The sequence below is a fragment of the Mastigoproctus giganteus genome, chromosome 10 (assembly GCF_048544385.1).
Source record: "Mastigoproctus giganteus isolate SK-2022 chromosome 10, ASM4854438v1, whole genome shotgun sequence".
NCBI classification, from domain to species: Eukaryota; Metazoa; Arthropoda; class Arachnida; order Uropygi; family Thelyphonidae; genus Mastigoproctus; species Mastigoproctus giganteus.
In genome coordinates, this window is record NC_143584.1 from 155,408,911 (window position 1) to 155,429,238 (window position 20,328).

The 20,328-nt window shown below is 33.6% G+C and overlaps 1 protein-coding gene across 1 annotated transcript in view; it reads left to right on the forward strand.

Annotated features, from left to right (window-relative positions):
* Window positions 1-20,328, forward strand: part of LOC150079400 (SH3 domain-binding protein 5 homolog) — a 70,387-nt gene that overhangs the window by 42,253 nt on the left and 7,806 nt on the right. The window contains exons 4-7 of the mRNA XM_090383406.1: window positions 2,532-2,699; window positions 8,675-8,805; window positions 10,958-11,000; window positions 13,783-13,963. Of these exons, the coding sequence (XP_090239532.1) occupies window positions 2,532-2,699; window positions 8,675-8,805; window positions 10,958-11,000; window positions 13,783-13,963 (523 nt within the window). The remainder of the gene's footprint in view (window positions 1-2,531; window positions 2,700-8,674; window positions 8,806-10,957; window positions 11,001-13,782; window positions 13,964-20,328) is intronic.

Consider the following 20,328-nt stretch of genomic DNA (forward strand, 5'->3'; position numbering starts at 1 on the left):
AGTACATCGCCCATCTATTAACATCCCTTGTAGGAAATACCAGTCACACCGTTTCAAACAGTGAAGAATTCCTATGCCTCATCAAACACCTCACTGTTCCTGAAGACAAGATCATGGCATCATTTGACCTTGTCTCTTTATTTACTTCTATTCCTGTACAACAAGCCATTGTATGTACAAAGCACCTTTTGAATAGAGACACCAGCTTATCGGACAGAACATCTCTATCCATGAAGGATATCTGTACTGCCCTCAATTTGTGCTTGTCCTGCAGCGTGGTCACTTTTGGTAACTCTCTTCAGACAAATACACGACACGGCTATGGGCACCCCCGTCAGTTCCGTCGTTGCTAACATTACAATTAAGGAGTTGGAGGAACACATATTCCTGAACCTGCCGAAACCCCATCATCCTCTGGTGTCATTATGTTGATGACATCTTCACTATTATCCCCCGAGGTTCAGAGACACAACTACTACAACATCTCAACTCCCTATATGGCGCCTCCGTAGCCAGGTGGGCAGGAGCAGCAGTGCGTAGCACACGCTTCTTGATTATACCGGGGTTCGAGCCCGTGAGCCACCAAATATGGAGAATGCGGAAAGGTCAGGGAATGACCACCGCATATCCCCGGAGCAATATGGCCTTAGTTGCTAATGCTCCTAAAAAAAAAAAAAAAAAAAAAAAAAAAAACATCAACTCCCTATCTCCCTTCATCCAGTTCACAATAGAATTAGAGTCAAGCAACACCCTGTCCTTCCTGGATGTCCTGGTGAAGGGTATAGGCTCACATCTGGAAACTTCAGTATACCAAAAGCCTATGTGCTCTGGCCAATTTACCAACTACAGGTCAGTGCATGCCCCCTGTTCAGTACTACACGTGCTACTCTCCCGAACCTGGAGTCATTCCAGCTCCATGTACACCAGACGCAATGAAGTTTCTAAGATAAGAGCTGACCTCACCAACTGTGGCTATCCCACCTATGTCTTGGACGAGTGTGACCTACAAGCCCATGAGCTTGCTGCACGTCCAAGCCCTCCTCCCCATAGCAACTAGACAATATCTAGTGCTTACATCCCATATTATTCGGGTGCTTCAGATTGCATTTCTAAGATCTTATGTGGGTACCGGATAAAGTGCCTGCAACTTCCCGGTAGAAGATTGCGATCTCTTGTCTCGAGGGCAAAGACACCCATCCCCCCCTCTTTTACGCAGTGGTGCAATATACCGCATAACGTGCCATGATTCTGCCAGCTGCTATGTAGGGGAAACTGCCAGAAGGGCAAAAATGAAAGGGCCATTCAGTTAGCTTACTCTGCAGTTGCAGAGCATTATTGGTCAATGCGACACTACCACAATTCCAGACATGATACCGAGGTGGTTGACCAATCTTGCCACTGCTATCAATGACTGTGGCTTCAGTCACTGCACATATTTGGTTATCATAGCATTTTTAAGTGCAATAGAGACATGCGGCTACACCCAACCATGGAGCCTGTAGTGTTACAACATGACAAATGCTAGCAATCAGCCCATGTACAATCACTTAGTTCTACACTGTGATGCTTTAGCATTCACATATCCTTGTGCAAGCTCTCTCTTTTTACTCAACATGACCACACCCTGCACATTCCATTTGTAACGTTTCATATTTTATATTTATGTATATATTCTCGCAGCTGACGAAGAGATACTTAAATCTCGAAAGCTCCTGTTAATTACTTATTAAACCCAGTTACTGTTCTTACCGGTTGCACTGAATTTCTTTCTCATCTGGAACCCGCTACCACAGGCCTCTTTAATTTCACTGATACAATGTACATTATGCTTCTTTAAGAACTGAAACATTTTATTTAACTACATATAATAATTTTTGATTTCAGACCATTTATTTAATAATAGAAGAATGTAATTTATCATTTCTTTTAGTCACGTTCTAATTATTTTTTGTATTTTATAGAGAAAAGATTTTTTTATCACACTTACATAATGCATTTACATGCACATAAGTAGTGTAGATTTTTACTGAGCACTTTTTCTTTTTTTTAAGAGTGGCAAGATTTGAATTACAGTTTGCTCTGTTTCTGTATTTCATATTTCCATATATTAGGGGAAAAATATGTGCTAGAAATATTTTCTAATACATACATACTAGTAATATATAATAAAGTACTAGATTTTAAAATCTTGGGTACAATATAGATCATATCCCTTTTACATTGAGAACTGAAACATTTCATATAACTATAATAACAGTTTTGGAATTGAGTGTTTATTTAATAACAGAAGAAGTAGTCATTGATCATCTTCTAATTTTTTCCATATTTAATTTTTTGTATTTTATAGAAAAAATATTTTTATCACTTAATACACTTGTGTAAGCAAAAAACTGACAATTTTTACTGAGCACTTTTTCTTATTATTTCCCCCCCCCCTTTTTTAAAGTTTGTCATGATGTGAATTGCATTCTGCACTGTTTTTGAAGTATGGTGCAACAAATTATTGTTTACTTTATATTTTCATATTTCAGGAGAAAGTGGAATGTGAAAAAGCAGCTGTACAGTACCAGAGAGCTCGCAGTATCCATCGAGAAGCTCGAGAAGCTATAGCCTTAGCAGAACAGAGGTTCCTTAATAAAAATACTGAATGGGAATTTGATGCTGCCTGGCAAGAGATGCTGAATAGAGAGACCATGAAAGTAAGAATAAAAATTATATACAATTACACCCCCCCCCTGTGTGTGTGTGTGTGTGTGTGTGTGTGTGTGTGTGTGTGTGTGTGTGTGTGTGTGTGTGTGTGAGAGAGAGAGAGAGAGAGAGAGAGAGAGAGAGAGAGAGAGAGAGAGAGAGAGAGAGAAAATAGCTTTAGTTTTTCACTTTATAAAAAGGCAGTAAGCCAGGAAGAATTTGAGGATTTACGGTATTAAGTTGACCACATGGAAGCATTGCTTTTATATTTGGACAGTTTTATTATCGAAATTAAAATAGAAATTCAATTAAACTTAGTTGAGGAGACTCATTTTATACATAAAGCAGGCACATTTACAGCATTCAAGATTTTCTTACCCATTTTACCCTATTCCGAAGGAGGATGAAAGCCATTCCAATTATGTCACAAATTTGATATGTTTGCACCGCAAACATGTCAAATTTGAATTGATCAGTAGGTAATTCTTCTTGTTTTGCATATGCCTATAGGCTACACCCAGAATATTTCTTTGAATATTTTTATTCATTCAACTTTCACAGTTACAGTTTTGAGGTCCTCAATTTATGAATTTCCCATCAGTGCTAGCTATAAAATGTAGTCTGATTTGTCAAAATTTGTGAATTATCATTCTTGACAATGTACTAAACAAATATTATCAGTAAATACTAATCAGTAATATTCAGGGTGGTTACTTCCTTTGATAACAATTTTGTGTGCATACTATTAGTAAAAAAAAAAAATTATTTTTATGCTACAGTACAGCTACCCACTAGCAAATGAGTATACAACTTTGTTGTTCATGATAGCCAATATAGGGAAGTTTCAGTACTTCTTTATATTGGATAGTATTGCACAAGCAGTACTTGTACACATCTTCATGTCTGTGCTACAGAGACATGTATGAATATACATATTATGAGCTGTTATGAGCATTTTTACAGTACTTGTTCCAACATGTTTCAACTCAGACAACAAGCAGATATAGTTTTGCATGAGTCTAGGTAAGAATTTCTCCCACTAATTTTTATTGAAATTTTATTGATTTTGATACATGTGATACTTAGAACATGCCACTGCTTTTGCTTTGCTGTTGGTCTTACAATCTTGTGTTTGTACCTCTCAATGACCCATTGAATGTAGTGGTTAATATCTTCACTGATGCCGATCAGTGGACATATACTTCTGTATTTGATATCTGTTTGTACTTCAGTAATATAGTATCTGCAGTTTACTCCATTTTAATGTTTTCCTCTTCTTCTTCAGTGATATCCTCATTCTTTTGTTTTGCAGTTCATCATAATATTTATTCTGTGCTTCTGCAGTTCATCATACTATTTATTCTGTGCTTCTAAAATATCTGCCTATTCTGTTTTAACTCTATCCTTATTGTTGCTGATTAACCTTAGTTAAAATAAATATTTTTCCATCTTCCCGCCACTTGTTATCCATGTCTTTCCAAAGATCTTCCCAAGGTTTTTTTTTTGGCTTCTATCATATACTTCTTATCCCTGTTAAACTTTTTATATTCTAATAAAGATTTTTCAGTTTTCTTTGCCAAATACTTCTTATTTTGTGTCTTATTTTCTATCTGCCTTTCTGATTTTTTGGACTTCACTACAGCATTTTGAATTTCATGCCTTTACTGGCATACTCTTCATCTCTCTCTCTCTCTCTCTCTCTCTCTCTCTCTCTCTCTCTCTCTCTCTCTCTCTCTCTCTCTCTCTCATCTTTTGCTAAAGTTTTGGTAATTTTTTGCTAATTTAAATCTGAAATCTGTTGGTATCAGGAATGCCATATAATTTTTGAGCAAGAAGGCATCTGTATTTAATGGATGATGGCAAATCTGAGGGTTTTCAATTGTTATCTGTTTTAATGCTTTTTTTATACTCTCATTTTTGATGTATGTACTCTTGCATCAGCTGGTTGTTTTAGGTCCTTTTTTTTTTGTGTGTGTGTAATGATATATTCAGTTTCATGTTCCTATCCTGTTACCTTGAATTAAACTTGTGGCTATCTTTGTGCCGAAATACAGTGTTTGTAATTAAGAGTGCAAAATTCCAGTGGTTTTTTTTATTATTAGATTTCTCTCCAAATTTTCTTAAAATATTCTTATAGATGCAATTTCCTACCCTAGTATTTAAATCTCAGAGACCATTATTATTCTTTCTTTGTCACTTCATTCTAATATATTAAAGAATTCTTCATTACATTTTTTTTTTTTTTTTTTGAGCTTTCAGTTGGCCTTTCAACTTTTCAATTTATTTAAAACTCAAGGTGCCATTTTTACTTTGAGTTTTAAATAAAGAGCAGCTTCATCTTTTTGTGATGCTATTTATATTAAAAAAATATTAGCAATTTAGGTTGATTCGTGTATTCTGATGTTTATCTCTAATGTGAGCTTTGATGGCCAAAAATTGGTGTCTATAACTGAAGGAGCCAAAGTGTCTCAGGATTGAATGCAGAAATGTGTACCATTTTCAAATTAATAAGTTATTTTATTTATTTTTAATGCTTCAAATAGGTTTTGTTTCTTCTTCTAGGCTATTTTTTTTATTTTTGCCCCCAAAAACATTTTGAAAAATCTTACATCTAGGAAATTTTAGCAACACAAAACCATATTTCTTTGGTTTTTATATCACTAATAGAAAAAAAAAAAAAAAAAAAAGTTTCTTACTATGTTATTTGAATAAGGAATGAAAAAATAGACTATTTCACTAATCCAGAAATATTACTTCTTACCATTATCATGTGTCAGTTTTCATAGTCAACAAAATGATAGTTTTTAGCTTATGACTTTTCACAACTAGACTTTTGACAGAGGTATTATATCAGTAGGTCTATAATTGAGATTTTGTTTTCTCTGTTTAGGAGATAAATTTTGTAAAGAAGCTCACTTCTGAGACATGCCCACTCCTAACCCTCTAGCATGAAGTGTGCCAAATTCAAATTCATCAGTGGGTACCAGTAAATTTTATACACCAGTTGGTTTTTTCCTGGAGTGGGGGAGTGGCAAGGAATAGTTTAAAATGAGAAACTAAAACATCATTCTTAATTTTTAAATACAATAACAAATTGACCTGACTGCAAGTCTCAGAATAGCGAAGTAGGCAAAAAAAAAAAAAAAAAAAAATATATATATATATATATATAAAGGAAATCAAAAACCCTATGGAAAATCAACATGGGTACACATGGTACATGAACATGGTACCATAATGAATTGTTTTACAGCTATACTTCCTCTGCTAGAACCTGTAACCTGGATCAATCAACAAAACACAACCATTCATTGATATCCTGAATTTTTCCACTCTTATTCTTTTCCACATATAGTTATTAGACAGTCCCACGACTAACAAATTTCTTAGTGGCTTTGGAGCATGATAAATGTTGTGGCTCTGAGGTTCAATTATCTTGCACAGTTATCTCTGATGCACTGATTTGCTGCAAAAAAATTTGAGAACTAAATTTGCCAGTTTCTGTGGTGGTTTGCCAAAATTCTTCCATTTGTGTAAAAATAGCCAGAAAATGATGCTAGATGATGTATTGCTGAATTTAGGAGGTTTATTCTATAAGCATGCTGAGTTACATCCAGATTACCATAGTTATCAACTACTGATAATCCACTCCAGAATCAAAGTTAGTTGCAGCTCTGAGAATAAACTAAACAGATAGCACGAAATGTCTGCAATTTATTACACAGATTGTTTATAAATTCTTTCTTCAGTAAGAAAGAATTTGTAAACAATCTTCAAAAACTATTAAATTAACATACTGGATTGTTATTGCAGTGATTTATAAATCATAAAATCAATTACTATCCCATATTCCTCACTAAACAAACTTAAATTTTGTAAATTACATGAAATGACTATTAAAGAAGAACCAACTATTATTTATTATTGGTACATATATATTGCCCTAACATGAAATATGAATCATTAAATAGCAAACAACATAATATGATATTCTCCCTTTTTTTTAAAGTGCTAATTAATTATTTCAATATTTCCATGCACTCACTTGGTAAAGGTGCACTAATTAGGGTAAGTTACCACATTGTATAATTAAAATTATGATGTACTCATGGTAAACTATTTTAGAAAATAACCAAAACATTCTATTTATTTTTGGCATTACTGTACATAGCAATAAATTAAATACAAAGAACAAATGACCAGAAATGGAATAAATTAATATTTACTGTTTCTAAATATTTGAATTTCTAACCTTCTTTTTCATCTTATTTATGTTAATGATTAGAGGATAATTTTTCTATAAAATTGTTATTATTTAGAATGTTTTACTCTAAAAAAGTCTTTACAGGATGTTTCAAAAGCATCTGAAAAAAATTGAGATATATTCTAAGATCAAAAATAAAAAAGTTCATATAAACATGTCAAAAAAAAAAACTTTATTCCAGAGTTGTATTATGTATGAAAGTGTGACTTCATTAACTATTTACAATAGTCATTGAGGTTATGCTCCTTAACCTGGGATAAAAGGATTAGAGATCTGAATGTGCCAAAACAGTATTAAAAAAAATGCTAATACTGTTTCTTTGTCTGAAAAAGGATGCAGTCTCAAAATGAAGGCGGCGCCTCTGTAGCCAGGTGGGCAGGAGCAGCAGTGCATAGCACACGCTTTTTGATTAGACCAGGATTCAAGCCCGTGACCACCAAATACGGAGGATGCGGAAAGGTCAGGGAATGACCACCGCATATCCCCGGAGCAATATGGCCTTAGTTGCTAATGCTCCTAAAAACCAAATAATAACAACAACAAAACAAAGGGATAGCCTTTGCTTGTGTTATTTCTTCCCTCCCTTCTCCAAGAGCCAGTATGTTAAGGCATGGTTGCTCTGTGTATAATATATGTTATTTGCTAAATCTCGTTCAGTGACAGTGTTCTTAAGTTTCACAATAATGACTTTCTTTTCCGGTATTGAGTATGTAGATATGCACCTTGTGTTTAGTCATACTGGAAGAAAGAAATGTGAATGCACATTCATAGAAAATTTCATGCTTGCATTGTGCATCCCATGGGTTAGAATTTGATTACAATTAAAATTTAAATTTTTCTTTTTAATAAATTCTCCTTAATAAAATGCAGTTTACAATTGAAGCACTTGTGCAGAACAAAGTTCATAATCAAAAATTAATTATTTTTCCACTGGAGTCCCATTGTGTTTTTTTTTTTTTTTTTATGGAGGAGAAAGTTTGTCTTTTAAGCAGCTGAGATGGGAAATGGGGAACAAAAAAGTATCTAGGCTTCTACATGAAAAATATCTATGTAGAATACAAGATAAGGAAGTCAAAGCTTTTATCTTATTACTGTATAATAACTTCTAAGCAAATAATCCCTCATTGCCGTACATTTTTTATCATTATCTTCATACTGATTAAACAATAATAATTCAATAAATTTATGAATTTATCTCATTTAGTTAAAGATTGCTGTGGAATTGAATAATCTGGCTACATTAATACTACTGACAACAGTTCAACTACGATCATAAGTAGTAGAATAACACTGAATGGACTTTTACATTAAAACAAAATCATTAATAATGAAATGCTTAATGTGACTTGGGGTTTCTTTAATTTTGATTTAAGAGATTTTGTTTCAGTTCTTAGCCTCTATTGTAAGAATAGTGAATAATCAGAAAAGGACATTCCTGTCTTTTTCATGAATAATTTGTCAGATTATTCATGTCAGATATTCATGAAGGTTGTAAAATAAAGCACCTGCACTTAATTTCTGATATATTAAATGCAAGAAACTGACTTTTCTTGAACAGACATAAGTCTTTCAAAAGACATTTTGAACCATTGCTTATAAAAATTTTAGTTTATGGCTTAACTATTTGATACTAAGTTGTTTTCTGATAAATAAAAATATATATATGTAACATTTCTTTACTTTCCAAATAAAAAAAAATTAATGATTAATTTCTTCCTTCAGTTAATGAGGGCAGAAGCATTGAAATTAGAGAGTGAAAAAGAACATGAAAAGTGTGCACAACGATTTGCTACTGCAGAAGAGAAGGCCAAAATGTTGGAAAGACAGTTGAAGAAGGATATTTTAAAATCAAGGTATGAAGTAGTTATTGAGAATGAATACTTTTTTTTTTTTTATTTAACATATATAAAAGCCTGCTGAAATTAGAAAAGAAGCAGATTAATGAATAATATAATTTTTGGACTAACGTTTTGTTCTAAATTTCATAATAAATATGGATGATTTGTTTCAAATATTAACACTTCTCTGCCTGAAAAATAATTGGACTGTGCCTTATCACCTATTGCAGACTTTCTCTGAAGGTATGCTGCACTAACAGTAGGAACACAGATAAGCTGCAATCCCAAGAAAGACAAAATAACTTTGTTATATTATGCTTGGACCAGCTGCAGGAAGAGATAAATTGCATAAAACACAATCTCTGCAAATGTATTTCTCCAAGATGGTACTAGACAGGTTTAGCTCCCTCACCCCTCCATCCCACTTGATCCATATTCCCCACCATTAAATACAGCATTCATCCCTTTTTACCTAGGCCTTTCCTGTATTATTGTTACATAGATTCTGTGAGTGGAAAGTGTCAAGTGCATCCAACTTCTGGCCTGTGGTATCTTGTCGGTGGTCTCACAGGTAAAACTACCCTTACCGCTTTTCATGCAGAGCAGGGGTGGTTTACAATATATACTGCCCTGCCCTGACTGACATGTGGGTCAAACCAGGAGATGTCTGTGTGACTCCTGTTTGAGATGGGGATGTGCAAGATTCCCCTCTGGCTGAACATATTTGGAATACAGGACATGCACTTGATCCTAATCAAATTTACATGATAGATTGTGACTGTCGCCATACCATTGCCATTGACTGGAGTCGCTGTACATTTCTACCACCTCTAACTTGCTTTAATTGTAATTCATTCCTGTGCATTAACCCAGTTTTCAAATAGGTAATAACCAAGGGGAACAGCAGATAGTATCGTGGGATGTTGCATGAACAGTTACCAACCACGTGATCCTCCCATCCAGTGGTACTGCTTTTTCAGTCTATTTATTATAACATTGTGCTAAGTACTTCATGGTCAACAAAGACATTCTGAGATGTTGAAAGCTATCATTCCGTATTAACCTATCTTTGGAGACTATTATCTAATCAAAAAAGAAAGAAAGGGAAAGGTGGGAAACCAAAACACAACAAAGAAAATTAATTGAGATGAAGTTCGCCACTATACTACTTAATATTATTTTATTACTTATAGCACTATAAGTTATAATAGTACTACTTAGACTACTACTACTGCAGTATTACACTGCTTAAAATTTGATGCTGTTAACAATGTATAGCATAGCTATACATTGTTAACAGCATCAAATAGCATATGTCATCCTTAATTTTCTCTGTTTCTTGGTTTCTCACCTTTCCATTTCATACTAAACTAGATAACAGCCTCCAAAGTCAGGCTGAAACATTAAGTAATAGGAACTTTGATTATCTGGTTAGGGTGAATCTTTTACAGTGTATCTGTTTTAAGGAAATCAATGAAATATTTAATTTTGTCAAAAAAAACATGGAATTTAAGTCAGACTTTAACAGTTAGAAGATTAATTTTCCATTGGATTTTTGTGATATGGTATATGGCATGCACATGTATGCATAAGTGAACCTTGTAGAATTAATTTCTGTTTTTTTTTTTTTTTTGGAGGGGGGGGGGAAGAGAGATTTGCTGTGAAACGAAGCTTAAAAGAAATAGGAATTCCGAAAAATATAAAATACCTTAACGTTACCGTTATCAATCTTTTAATTATATGAAAAAAATTCTATATTTGACTTCTGAGCTTTTTAGTTATTTAAGCTTTAGCATCATAAATTATAAACACATACATTTTTTTCCCTTTCTATCACAAAACTCTAGTGGTTATTTTACCCTATCCCCCTAACATACACACACGCAAACAAGAAAAGATTGCAACTTGGCTTGTTTTCAAGTAGCTCTCATAATCAAATTTAATTCTACATAATTCTGTGCACAATTTTCATTCGCTGATTTTATTATGGTAAAAAACATAGTACATTTCAGCTATAAATACATAGATAAGATGACTTCTTTTTTTTTTTTTTTTTAAATATCCAATTCTACATATAAAGATACAAATTGATGCTTAATAGTATAACTTAAATCTTGTTTTGAATAGTGACATATATTACCACACTCAAAGGACAAATATTTTGCAGAAGTTACTTTGAACAGAAGAATGTCTTTCAACGAACACTTCAGGTAAGAAGTTTATTCTTCTGTCGCATTGTGATGATGTTTAAATTACTTGTTTAGGATAATTAATATGTGAACAGTTCACACAAAATCAAGTTATGAAATTTAGTTAAAAAATTTTTTTTAAAAGATGTTGCACTACTTTGACACACCTACTTTGTTCATATGTTGTGTGTCTACCACTATATTTTTAATTTCTTATTAATTACACATAATTGCATTATTTAAATTTGTTTTTTTTTATTTAACGTTCTGTGTTTCAGAAGGGAAAGTTATTTTTAATTAATAATTTTTATTAAAATTGTTTTAACTATTCATTCCCTTTTCAGAGATGTTTTTTAAAGTAGGTATATTAAAATGAGAAATATCCTGCTGATCACACACCCTAGTGTTGTTCTCTGTCCCACACAAAACTTTGTCAGCAGCAATAAAATCTCTTTACTTGTGCTAGTAGAGTATACTGCTGAAATCAAAAGTCATAATGAAATTTTTATTCCTTCTAGCAATAATTTCACCTTTCAGAGAATCACAAGATTGCTTAATGGAGCACATTCATGCAAAAAAGCAGAAATTTTTGATTTTTTTTTTTTTTTTTTTTGTATGAAAATCCAAGTAATATTATTAATTGTAAAATAAATAGTTAATATCTGCACAATAGTGTTCTGTACATTATGCAGTTGTATATATAGTCACATTCAGTAATGAAATCATTTGCTTTATACAGGGTTCTCCAATTAAAATGCAGCCCAATTTGCATTACAACATTACAAATATGCTGTAAGTGTCCACTTTGCTCTTGTAGATGTGCATTCACTCTTTTCAATGTATTTCATGCAACTATAAACAGTGTTCTTGAATGGTGAAAAATCATTTCGTAGTGTTTTGCTTCATTCCCAAGAATGAAGCAAAACACTGTGTATTATTATATAGTAATATATAATAATACACTGACTGGATGTTATTACTAAATGTTTCTTGACATTGATAAAATGATTTTGATGCAAGGTAATGTTTCAAAATAAACATGTACTTCTTGAAAAAAACCACATTATGTACCACACCAATAAAGATTGTATTGCTTCTCAAATGTCATTGCTGTCACACTGAAGCCTTCTGTTTAAAAATGCCTCACTCCGTATCCGATGACATTGGGGCCCTATTGTCATAATTACCTAAGTACACCTGTTGATCAATGGGCTGTATGATAAATGAATAAACTTGTATGAATAGGTGCCAAAAATAAGTTTCATCAGTTGGCAAACATATTTCTTCATTGTAAAAAAGTTCCTAAAACATATGCCACAAAAGCTTTATTTCCAAGATATTAAACATTAATTATAAAGGACAAAACTGTGTAAAATGCACTTTAATCAGTATGGAACATATATACCAATATGAATAGTGTGATTCTACTACTGAATCTACCAATACTCAGTTGTGAGTAACCAGTGTGACAGAGTACATATTAGCAGTGTCAGCATGTCTGTTACTTTGGTTTTTTTTCCATAATGACTGCCTGGTTGTTTGCTTTATGGCATTTGTTAAGCTGATCTTATGGGAGACTCTACAGATCTGTTTAATTTTGCTAAGTTAACTGATATGATTTTAATTTTATTGTGAGGTTCATAATAATAGTTCATAATCAAGTAAATGTTGGTAGAGATTTTGGCAAACTGCAAATATTGAAGAGCGAGTACTTTGTACTATAAGTATCTCCTATAAATTCCAGAAGATTGTCAGGTCATGTAAATGTTTCATCTGCAAGCATATGGAGGACATTACAGCAATTATATCCATTTCACAATATGCCCATACAAAAATTATTGGCACAAGATATGAATAAATGCAGAAATTTTGTGAGTGGTTCATTTTATGATCATCATGTGTACATCATTTTAGTACATGATCATCACTTTCTTGGGCATGTTTTACAAGAAATGGAATTTCCAATTCTTGAAATATTTATACCTAGGCCCAAGAAACTCCACTATGATTGTCAGTATTCATTATCAACATTTTTTTTTTCTTTAATATTTTATGTGGTATTCTTTGGGATAAACTTATTGGTCCTTATTTTTTTTTACTAGCAAGGCTTTCAGGAATGGCATAACTATATTTTTGCAGAATGGTTTGTGGGAGCTACTGAAAGGCATATCTCTTAAAAATGAGCAGTGAATGTGGTTTATACATGATGGTTCACCAGCCCACTATTCTGCCATGGTGTTTCTGACTTTTTAAATACAGAGTGTGATAAGCAGGTTGGAATGGCTTTTAACAATGGCCACTATAATTACCTGATCTTAGACCCTTAGATTACTTTGTGTAGAGTCACGAAATCTATCGCTTATTGTGCATGTATAACTGCACAGGGCAAACTGAGAAATCAAATTTGGAGCTACTGAAACTATTAAGAATAGTTCTGAAATGATAAGACATGCCAAGGTAAAGTGGATTTATTATGCTGAATGCTGCTTTGAACAAAACAGAGATTACTCTGAACAGTTGCTATAGATGTTTTCCTTTTAGAGGTTTATTTTGGTTTCTCTCTATGCTTAGTATGTACGATTAATGTTTGATATCCTGGAAATAGATTTTGAGTTTATAGGAACTTTTTTCTTATTTTTAGCTGTGTGCTCCTACAGTGTTCTCTACAATTTTGAAATATCCTAAATAAAGTGAAGGGTTCTTGCTTTCAGTGAGTTGCAAAATAGCTACTTGATTTTACCTATCAATTCAGTCTTTTGTTGCTGACCATTAATATCAGAATGATAGTTATTTTAAATTTTAGGATCTTAAAAGTCGTGTCGACTCTCTTCAGAAAGCTGTAGCTGATGCAAAGATGTCATATGCCAATTGTTTGCATAACCTAGAAAAAATATCAGAAGAGATTCATCATCGACGATTACTTCAGCCTCGTGAACCAGGTGTTGGAGCTGAGTTAGAAACGAGTTTATCTGCCTTAGATTTAAGTAAGATGGTACTCCTTTTATGCCTATTAATTGAAAATCAGTATTACTCATATTCTAAATTTGTCACTAAAATTAAGTACAGTGTAACCCTGATATACTACACCTGTTTATGCTGCAGTTTCAGATATAACATAAGTGTAATTATGTTAAAAAAAAAAACCACAGTTTATGGCAAACATGACTTTAACAATAGACACTAGCAGAAGCTAACTCTGTATCTCATAGAAGAGAACTAGATACTGAATGATTTCCAAACATGGACCAGCCAAAGCTATTGTTTTCTCTTCTGCAGTATATTCTCTCGATTAGACAATTAGATTTTTATAAATATTAGTAGTTATCCAAGAATAATTACTGTAAATGTTCGGTCTCTCTCTCTCTCTCTCTGTCTCCAGGCACCTCCGTAGCCAGGTGGGAAGGAGCAGCAGTGCGTAGCACACGCTTCTTGATTAGACCGGGGTTCGAGCCCGTCACCACCAAATACGGAGGATGCGGAAAGGTCAGGGAATGACGACCGCATATCCCGGAGCAATATGGCCTTAGTTGCTAATGCTCCTAAAAACCAAATAACAACAACAACAACAACAAAATAACAACATCTCTCTGTCTCCTGTCTTGCCTCAATTACAGATGCAATAAAAAAGATTATAAATCAACAGGGATTACCTTTATTTTAGATATAGGAAGCTTCTTTTCCAACCCTCCTAGTCCAACTCGCTAATAATTCCTGAGGATGGCGATATCTATTTTGTAAACCCGGTGGGACATCTTATTTCTTTTGGTCCTATAGCTGGACTTTTGAATTAAATTTAGGGGTCTAATAAAATTGGATATGGGGGAAGGGGGGGATTATTCTCCACATTCCTTAAGTCGGACTAGAACTTCATGTTCACGAGACGCCCGAAAAGTTCTAGTCCGACTTAAGGAATGTAGAGAATGATCCCCCCTTCCCACCATATCCAATTTTATTAGACCCCTAAATTTAACTCAAAAGTCCAGCTATAGGACCAAAAGAAATAAGATGTCCCACCGGGTTTACAAAATAGATATCGCCATCCTCAAGAATTATTAGCGAGTTGGACTAGGAGAGTTTGAAAAGAAGCTTCCTATATCTAAAATAAAGGTAATCCCTCTTGATTTATAATATAATAGAATATAGGAATTATCGAGCACTTAATAGCTCTCAATTATCAAATAAAAAAGATATATCTGAAAATTTAATTACACATGGGACACTTGTACCATTTCAGAGTTAAATCTATGCGTTTAACTCTGAAGTGGAGGGAAGACCCAGGGGGGGAGACTAATGTAAAAGCACTTCTGCCAGCTACTGTATTTGTCAGTTGCAGTATATTCATTTATTTATAAATTTTGGTAGCAGGCATTGCTATTTAATATTTTTATTTTAAACCACAACAGAATAAAAAAAAAATTTTTTAAATTCAGCAGCGGCAAATTCCATTTTAAAATGTTTAACCCATTTCTACCACTGATGGCAAAATAGTAAAATGAAAAATAAAAAAAAAAAAACACATGCAAAATGAAATTTGCTTATATAAAAACACTTCTGCAATAAGTTCTCTTTTGGTAATTATTATTTATTGGAAAAAACATGAGTAAATTTTATTTTCTACTGTAACAGGCTTCACTTATAATGCAGATGTTAAAATTGTTCTCTAACACCATGTTATTTCAAGATTGCACTGTATTTGATGGATATAGAAAATGATTTTACTGTTACCAGATATATCTACAATTATGTTCTTCACAAATGCTGATTTTATTAACAAGTTGCTTTCATAGTTTTGCAAACTAAAAAAAAAAGTTCATATATACATCACCTTTGACACAGATCAGAGAGAGAGAGAGTTGAGCATATCTGTATTGCCTGCTTGCCCTACATCAGTTTTTGGATCAGAAAGCATGGATAGAAAAATACAAGCACAAATATATTCTGGAATAAAATTATTACTTCTATTTACATGATGCCAAAATTAGACTTTACTATATTTGACTCTACTGTACCCTTCAGTTAGCTTTGAAGTTAAACAAGACTGAACAACAGTTGGAACAACACAGGTCACATATGTTTATCATAGCTGTAGTGGTCATGGAAAATAATACAAGATATTTGTATCTTTCATATATGTTCTAATGTAGAACTTGTAATATTGTATTATAGTAGCAAAAAAGAAAACCATTTTCTTAAACTTTTTCAAGTGTGTTAAGATATGATGCAATATCTCGTGATTTTATGAAATTGTGAAAAAATGTGCAACAGAAAATAATTTTTTTTCTTTTCCATTTACAGGTAGCTAGTTTGATTATGAATTAGTTGCCACTTATAAAATACTTTTAATATTTGTAAAATAATAAGAGAAGTTTACCTCAATATAATATGTAGAACACTTCCATATGATACTCTCCAGCAATTAAAATGAAAAAATTGAAAATCTTACATAACAGTAAAAAATAATTAAAAATCAAATGAACACAATTAAAATTCAATCTAACGCAATTAAATATTAAATAGATTAATTAAAAGAAATTTAACAAAAAATGCAAAATGATTTCCCTTCCTCAACGCTTTTCGACCATATGTCGTGATCATAGGAACGAAAATTACCGAATAGGGGTGAGCATGAAACTTAAATAGGGATTATTTGTCCTTGCGCATTCACATAAAAGCCCATGAATCGCAGATTAGAAATGGCTGGCAAACATTAACAGAATTCTCATTTGACAGTTTCTGCAATTAATAGTCTGATATAATTACGTTGCACACTAAGTATTTTGGCCTCGTTAAATAAAAAAGTATGTTTTCGTTAACGGCAAAAAAGGCTAATTCTGACGCTGTTGAATGAGAAGCATGAACTGAGGCTGTGTGTTGATTAACACAGAAATTCAGAGAAAACTGCATAGAACCTTGGTACAGCGAGTTGCAATCACTGCAAGAAATGTAGACCAGGTCATTTATTTGTGTTGCGAACGAGGAAAGGACTGAGTGATTTTTCAGTATAGTGTATAGTTTCCGTATTGGCTTGGCCACAATTTTAAATTCGGTATCTTTAAAGAATCTGTTAAGCTGTTTGTGCCACTGTTCAACATATGGGACAGAAATAAAGTGTTTTTTTAATATTACAATTGTTGGTTGAAGTAGTATTTTGTATCCTATGCCTAGCTTGTACCCTAATTTGGTTTATTGTAGCAAGGGGATAACCCCTGTTTAAGAATCTGCTGTTTAATTTGTATTTCTGAGCCCAAAGCAGATTCCGTCATTGGATATTTATAGGAATTTAGAAATTGATTAAAGATAATAGATCTCTTTTAGGAGAATGGGTGATAGCTGTTATAATGTAGAAACATGCCGGTGTTTGTAGGTTTACAATAGATGGTAAATTGGATTTTATTCGAGTCCCAAGTAAGCTTGAAATTTAGAAAATTTAATGACTTTGTATCCGTACCTTCCTTTCCAGTGTAAATTGGCATCTAGAGTGAATATTATTAAACGAATATAAAATGTCTTGGATAGTACTACTATCAGTAATAACTAGAACATCATCTAAATATTTCCCATAGTATATGATACAGGGTAGAAAAGGTGTCAAATATATATGCTCAATCGTTGAGAGATATACATCCGATATTAAGCTCAATCCCATCAGCAAACCAAAAATTTGTTTGTATACTTTGTCTCAAAAGGTGATATAGTTGGCCTTAATTAAGTGAAAAATTTCTTTAATAGGAAGCTTCGTATAATTAATCAGTATAGAATTATTATTTAACATATCCAAAAATAATAATTCTATACCAATTAATTATATTGAAGCTTCCAATTAAAGAAATTTTTCACTTAATTAAAATCTTAGTTAAGGCCAACACAAATAAATGACTTGGTCTACAACATTTCTTGCGGTGATTGCAACTCGTCGTACCAAGGTTCTACGTGGTTTCCTCTGAATTTTCATGTTAATCAACACCCGGCCTCAGTTCATGCTTCTTGTTCAACAGCGTCAGAATTAGCCTTTTGTGCCATTAATGAAAAACATACTTATTTATTGAACGAGGCCAAAATATTTAGTGTGCAACATAATTATACCAGACTATTAATTGCAGAAACTGTCGAAATTAAATTCCATGAGAATTCTGTTAATGTTTGCCGGCCATTTCTAATCTCCAATTCATGGGCTTTTATGCACATGTGCAAGGACAAATAATCCCTATTTAAGTTTCATGCTCACCCCTATTCGGTAATTTTCATTCCTGTATCACGACATATGGTCGAAAAGCGTTGTTAGCGTCAGGAAAGGAAATCGTTTCGCATTTTTTTGTTAAATTTCTTTTAATTGTGTTCAATTGATTTTTAATTATTTTTTACTGTTATGTAAGATTTTCAATTTTTTCGTTTTAATTGCTGGAGAGTATCAAAGTGTTCTACATATTATATTGAGATAAACGTCTCTTATTATTTTACAAATATTGATATCAACATAGAACATATTGAGCATTACAGCTCTGGTTCATACTATAAAATACTTTTAAATAAACAGTATTTTCCAAAAAGAGTATATCATTTTATTTCAAAGCTTGCCACCATGCTGGCTGTTTTGGTAGTAATTTTTTCTCTTTAATGGTACTGCTTGCTTCCTCATTAGAGGATGGGTGGAGGCCCTATGTCATCATTGACAAAACAATTGATAAACGAAGTAGCTTTATGAGAAATATCATGTAGTGCTCAAAATTCTTTCCCACAAAAATATTTGCTAAAGTGACTGTTATCGAAAGATAAATTCATGAGAAACTAAATCAAGTGTTGGCATTGCACTGGTTGATGAGAGTCATCTACCACCTAGTATTGCGTGGTAACACAGAGGGGCAGCATTTCTCCGTGTAGCTTGCGTGCCATACCTCGACCCCTGCTTATGTTGGTTCCCACTTGGGTGATTACCCACAGTGTGCTAGGTGCTGTATTTCAGGACTTGCACATGGGAATTATACTTAGGGTTACTAACAGTCCCATCATCATGAAGGCAAGCAGAGGATTTGGCTGTCACAGATCGACCAGACTTTGCCAAAATTAGATCCACTTGACTTGAGTGTCACCTGAATATTAGCATTAGCATTAGTAGAGGCATATGATGCAAGAAAGCAAGCTTATGCAGCATCAGCCAAAAAAAAAAAAAAAAAAAAAAAAACCACTTCTACTTCACCCCTATGTTCATTCGAAATACCGGTCCTGCTGAGCCTTAAACTTATTTAGGCTATTAACTTCCATGACAAGGGATGGAAGTCTGTTCCACCAACCAACCACCCGCTGGCTAAAGGCAAATTTTCGCACGTCTATCCTACATCTGTCTTTCCTCAATTTGAATTTATGTCCTCTCAGGTGATTATTCTGAGCAAGAGGAAGAATCCCATCAGCATTGAGCATGCTCAAACCATTCAAGGCTTTATACACCTCTATTAGATCACTTCGCTGGTGCCTCGTCTCCAGACACTGTAATTTGCAAAACTTAAGCCTTTCTTCGTAAGAGTACCCCTTTGTTCCATTTACTAATCTTGCTGCCCTTCTCTGTACTCATTCCAGCAGCTCTACATCCTTCTTGAAATGAGGCCTCCAGACCTGTATACAGTACTCAAGGTATGGCCTGACCATTGCCTTATACAAGGGAATAATCACCTCCTTATCCCTGCTAGAAAAATTCCTGTATATCATTGACAAGACACCATGAGCTACTCTTGCAGCCCGTCTGCACTGCTCAGAGAACTTCATATCTGCCTGCACAATTACCCCCAGGTCCTTTTCATTTTCTACCACTGTCAGTGTAGTACCACAGAGTTGATACATTGCTCTGGGGTTGCTGTTCCCCATATGTAGTACTTTACATTTGTCAATGTTAAACTTCATTTGCCACCTCTCAGCCCATCTGCTCAACCTTTCCAGATCCTGTTGCAGCAGCAGCATAGTGTCAGCAGTGTCCTTGACAACCCTGCCAACCTTCGTATCGTCTGCAAACTTGGACATTAAGCTTGATATACCATCATCAGTATCATTTATAAATACAGAAAACAATAATGGACCCAACACTGAACCCTGAGGGACTCCACTAATAACATTAGTCCACAATGAGCAGTGTCCATTGATTACCTGAATATCAGGTAAGCAGTGTCCATTGATCACCTGAATGTCAGCTATGCTGATATTCAGGTGACACTCAAGTACCATCAATCTCTATGGATTACTGAATCTATACAGATTGATGGTAATCATCATGTTAATATGATGACTTTATTGTTATATAACCCTGGAAATATGCTACCTTTTAATTAATAATAGATGAGTATTAAATATGCATTCAGGTGTT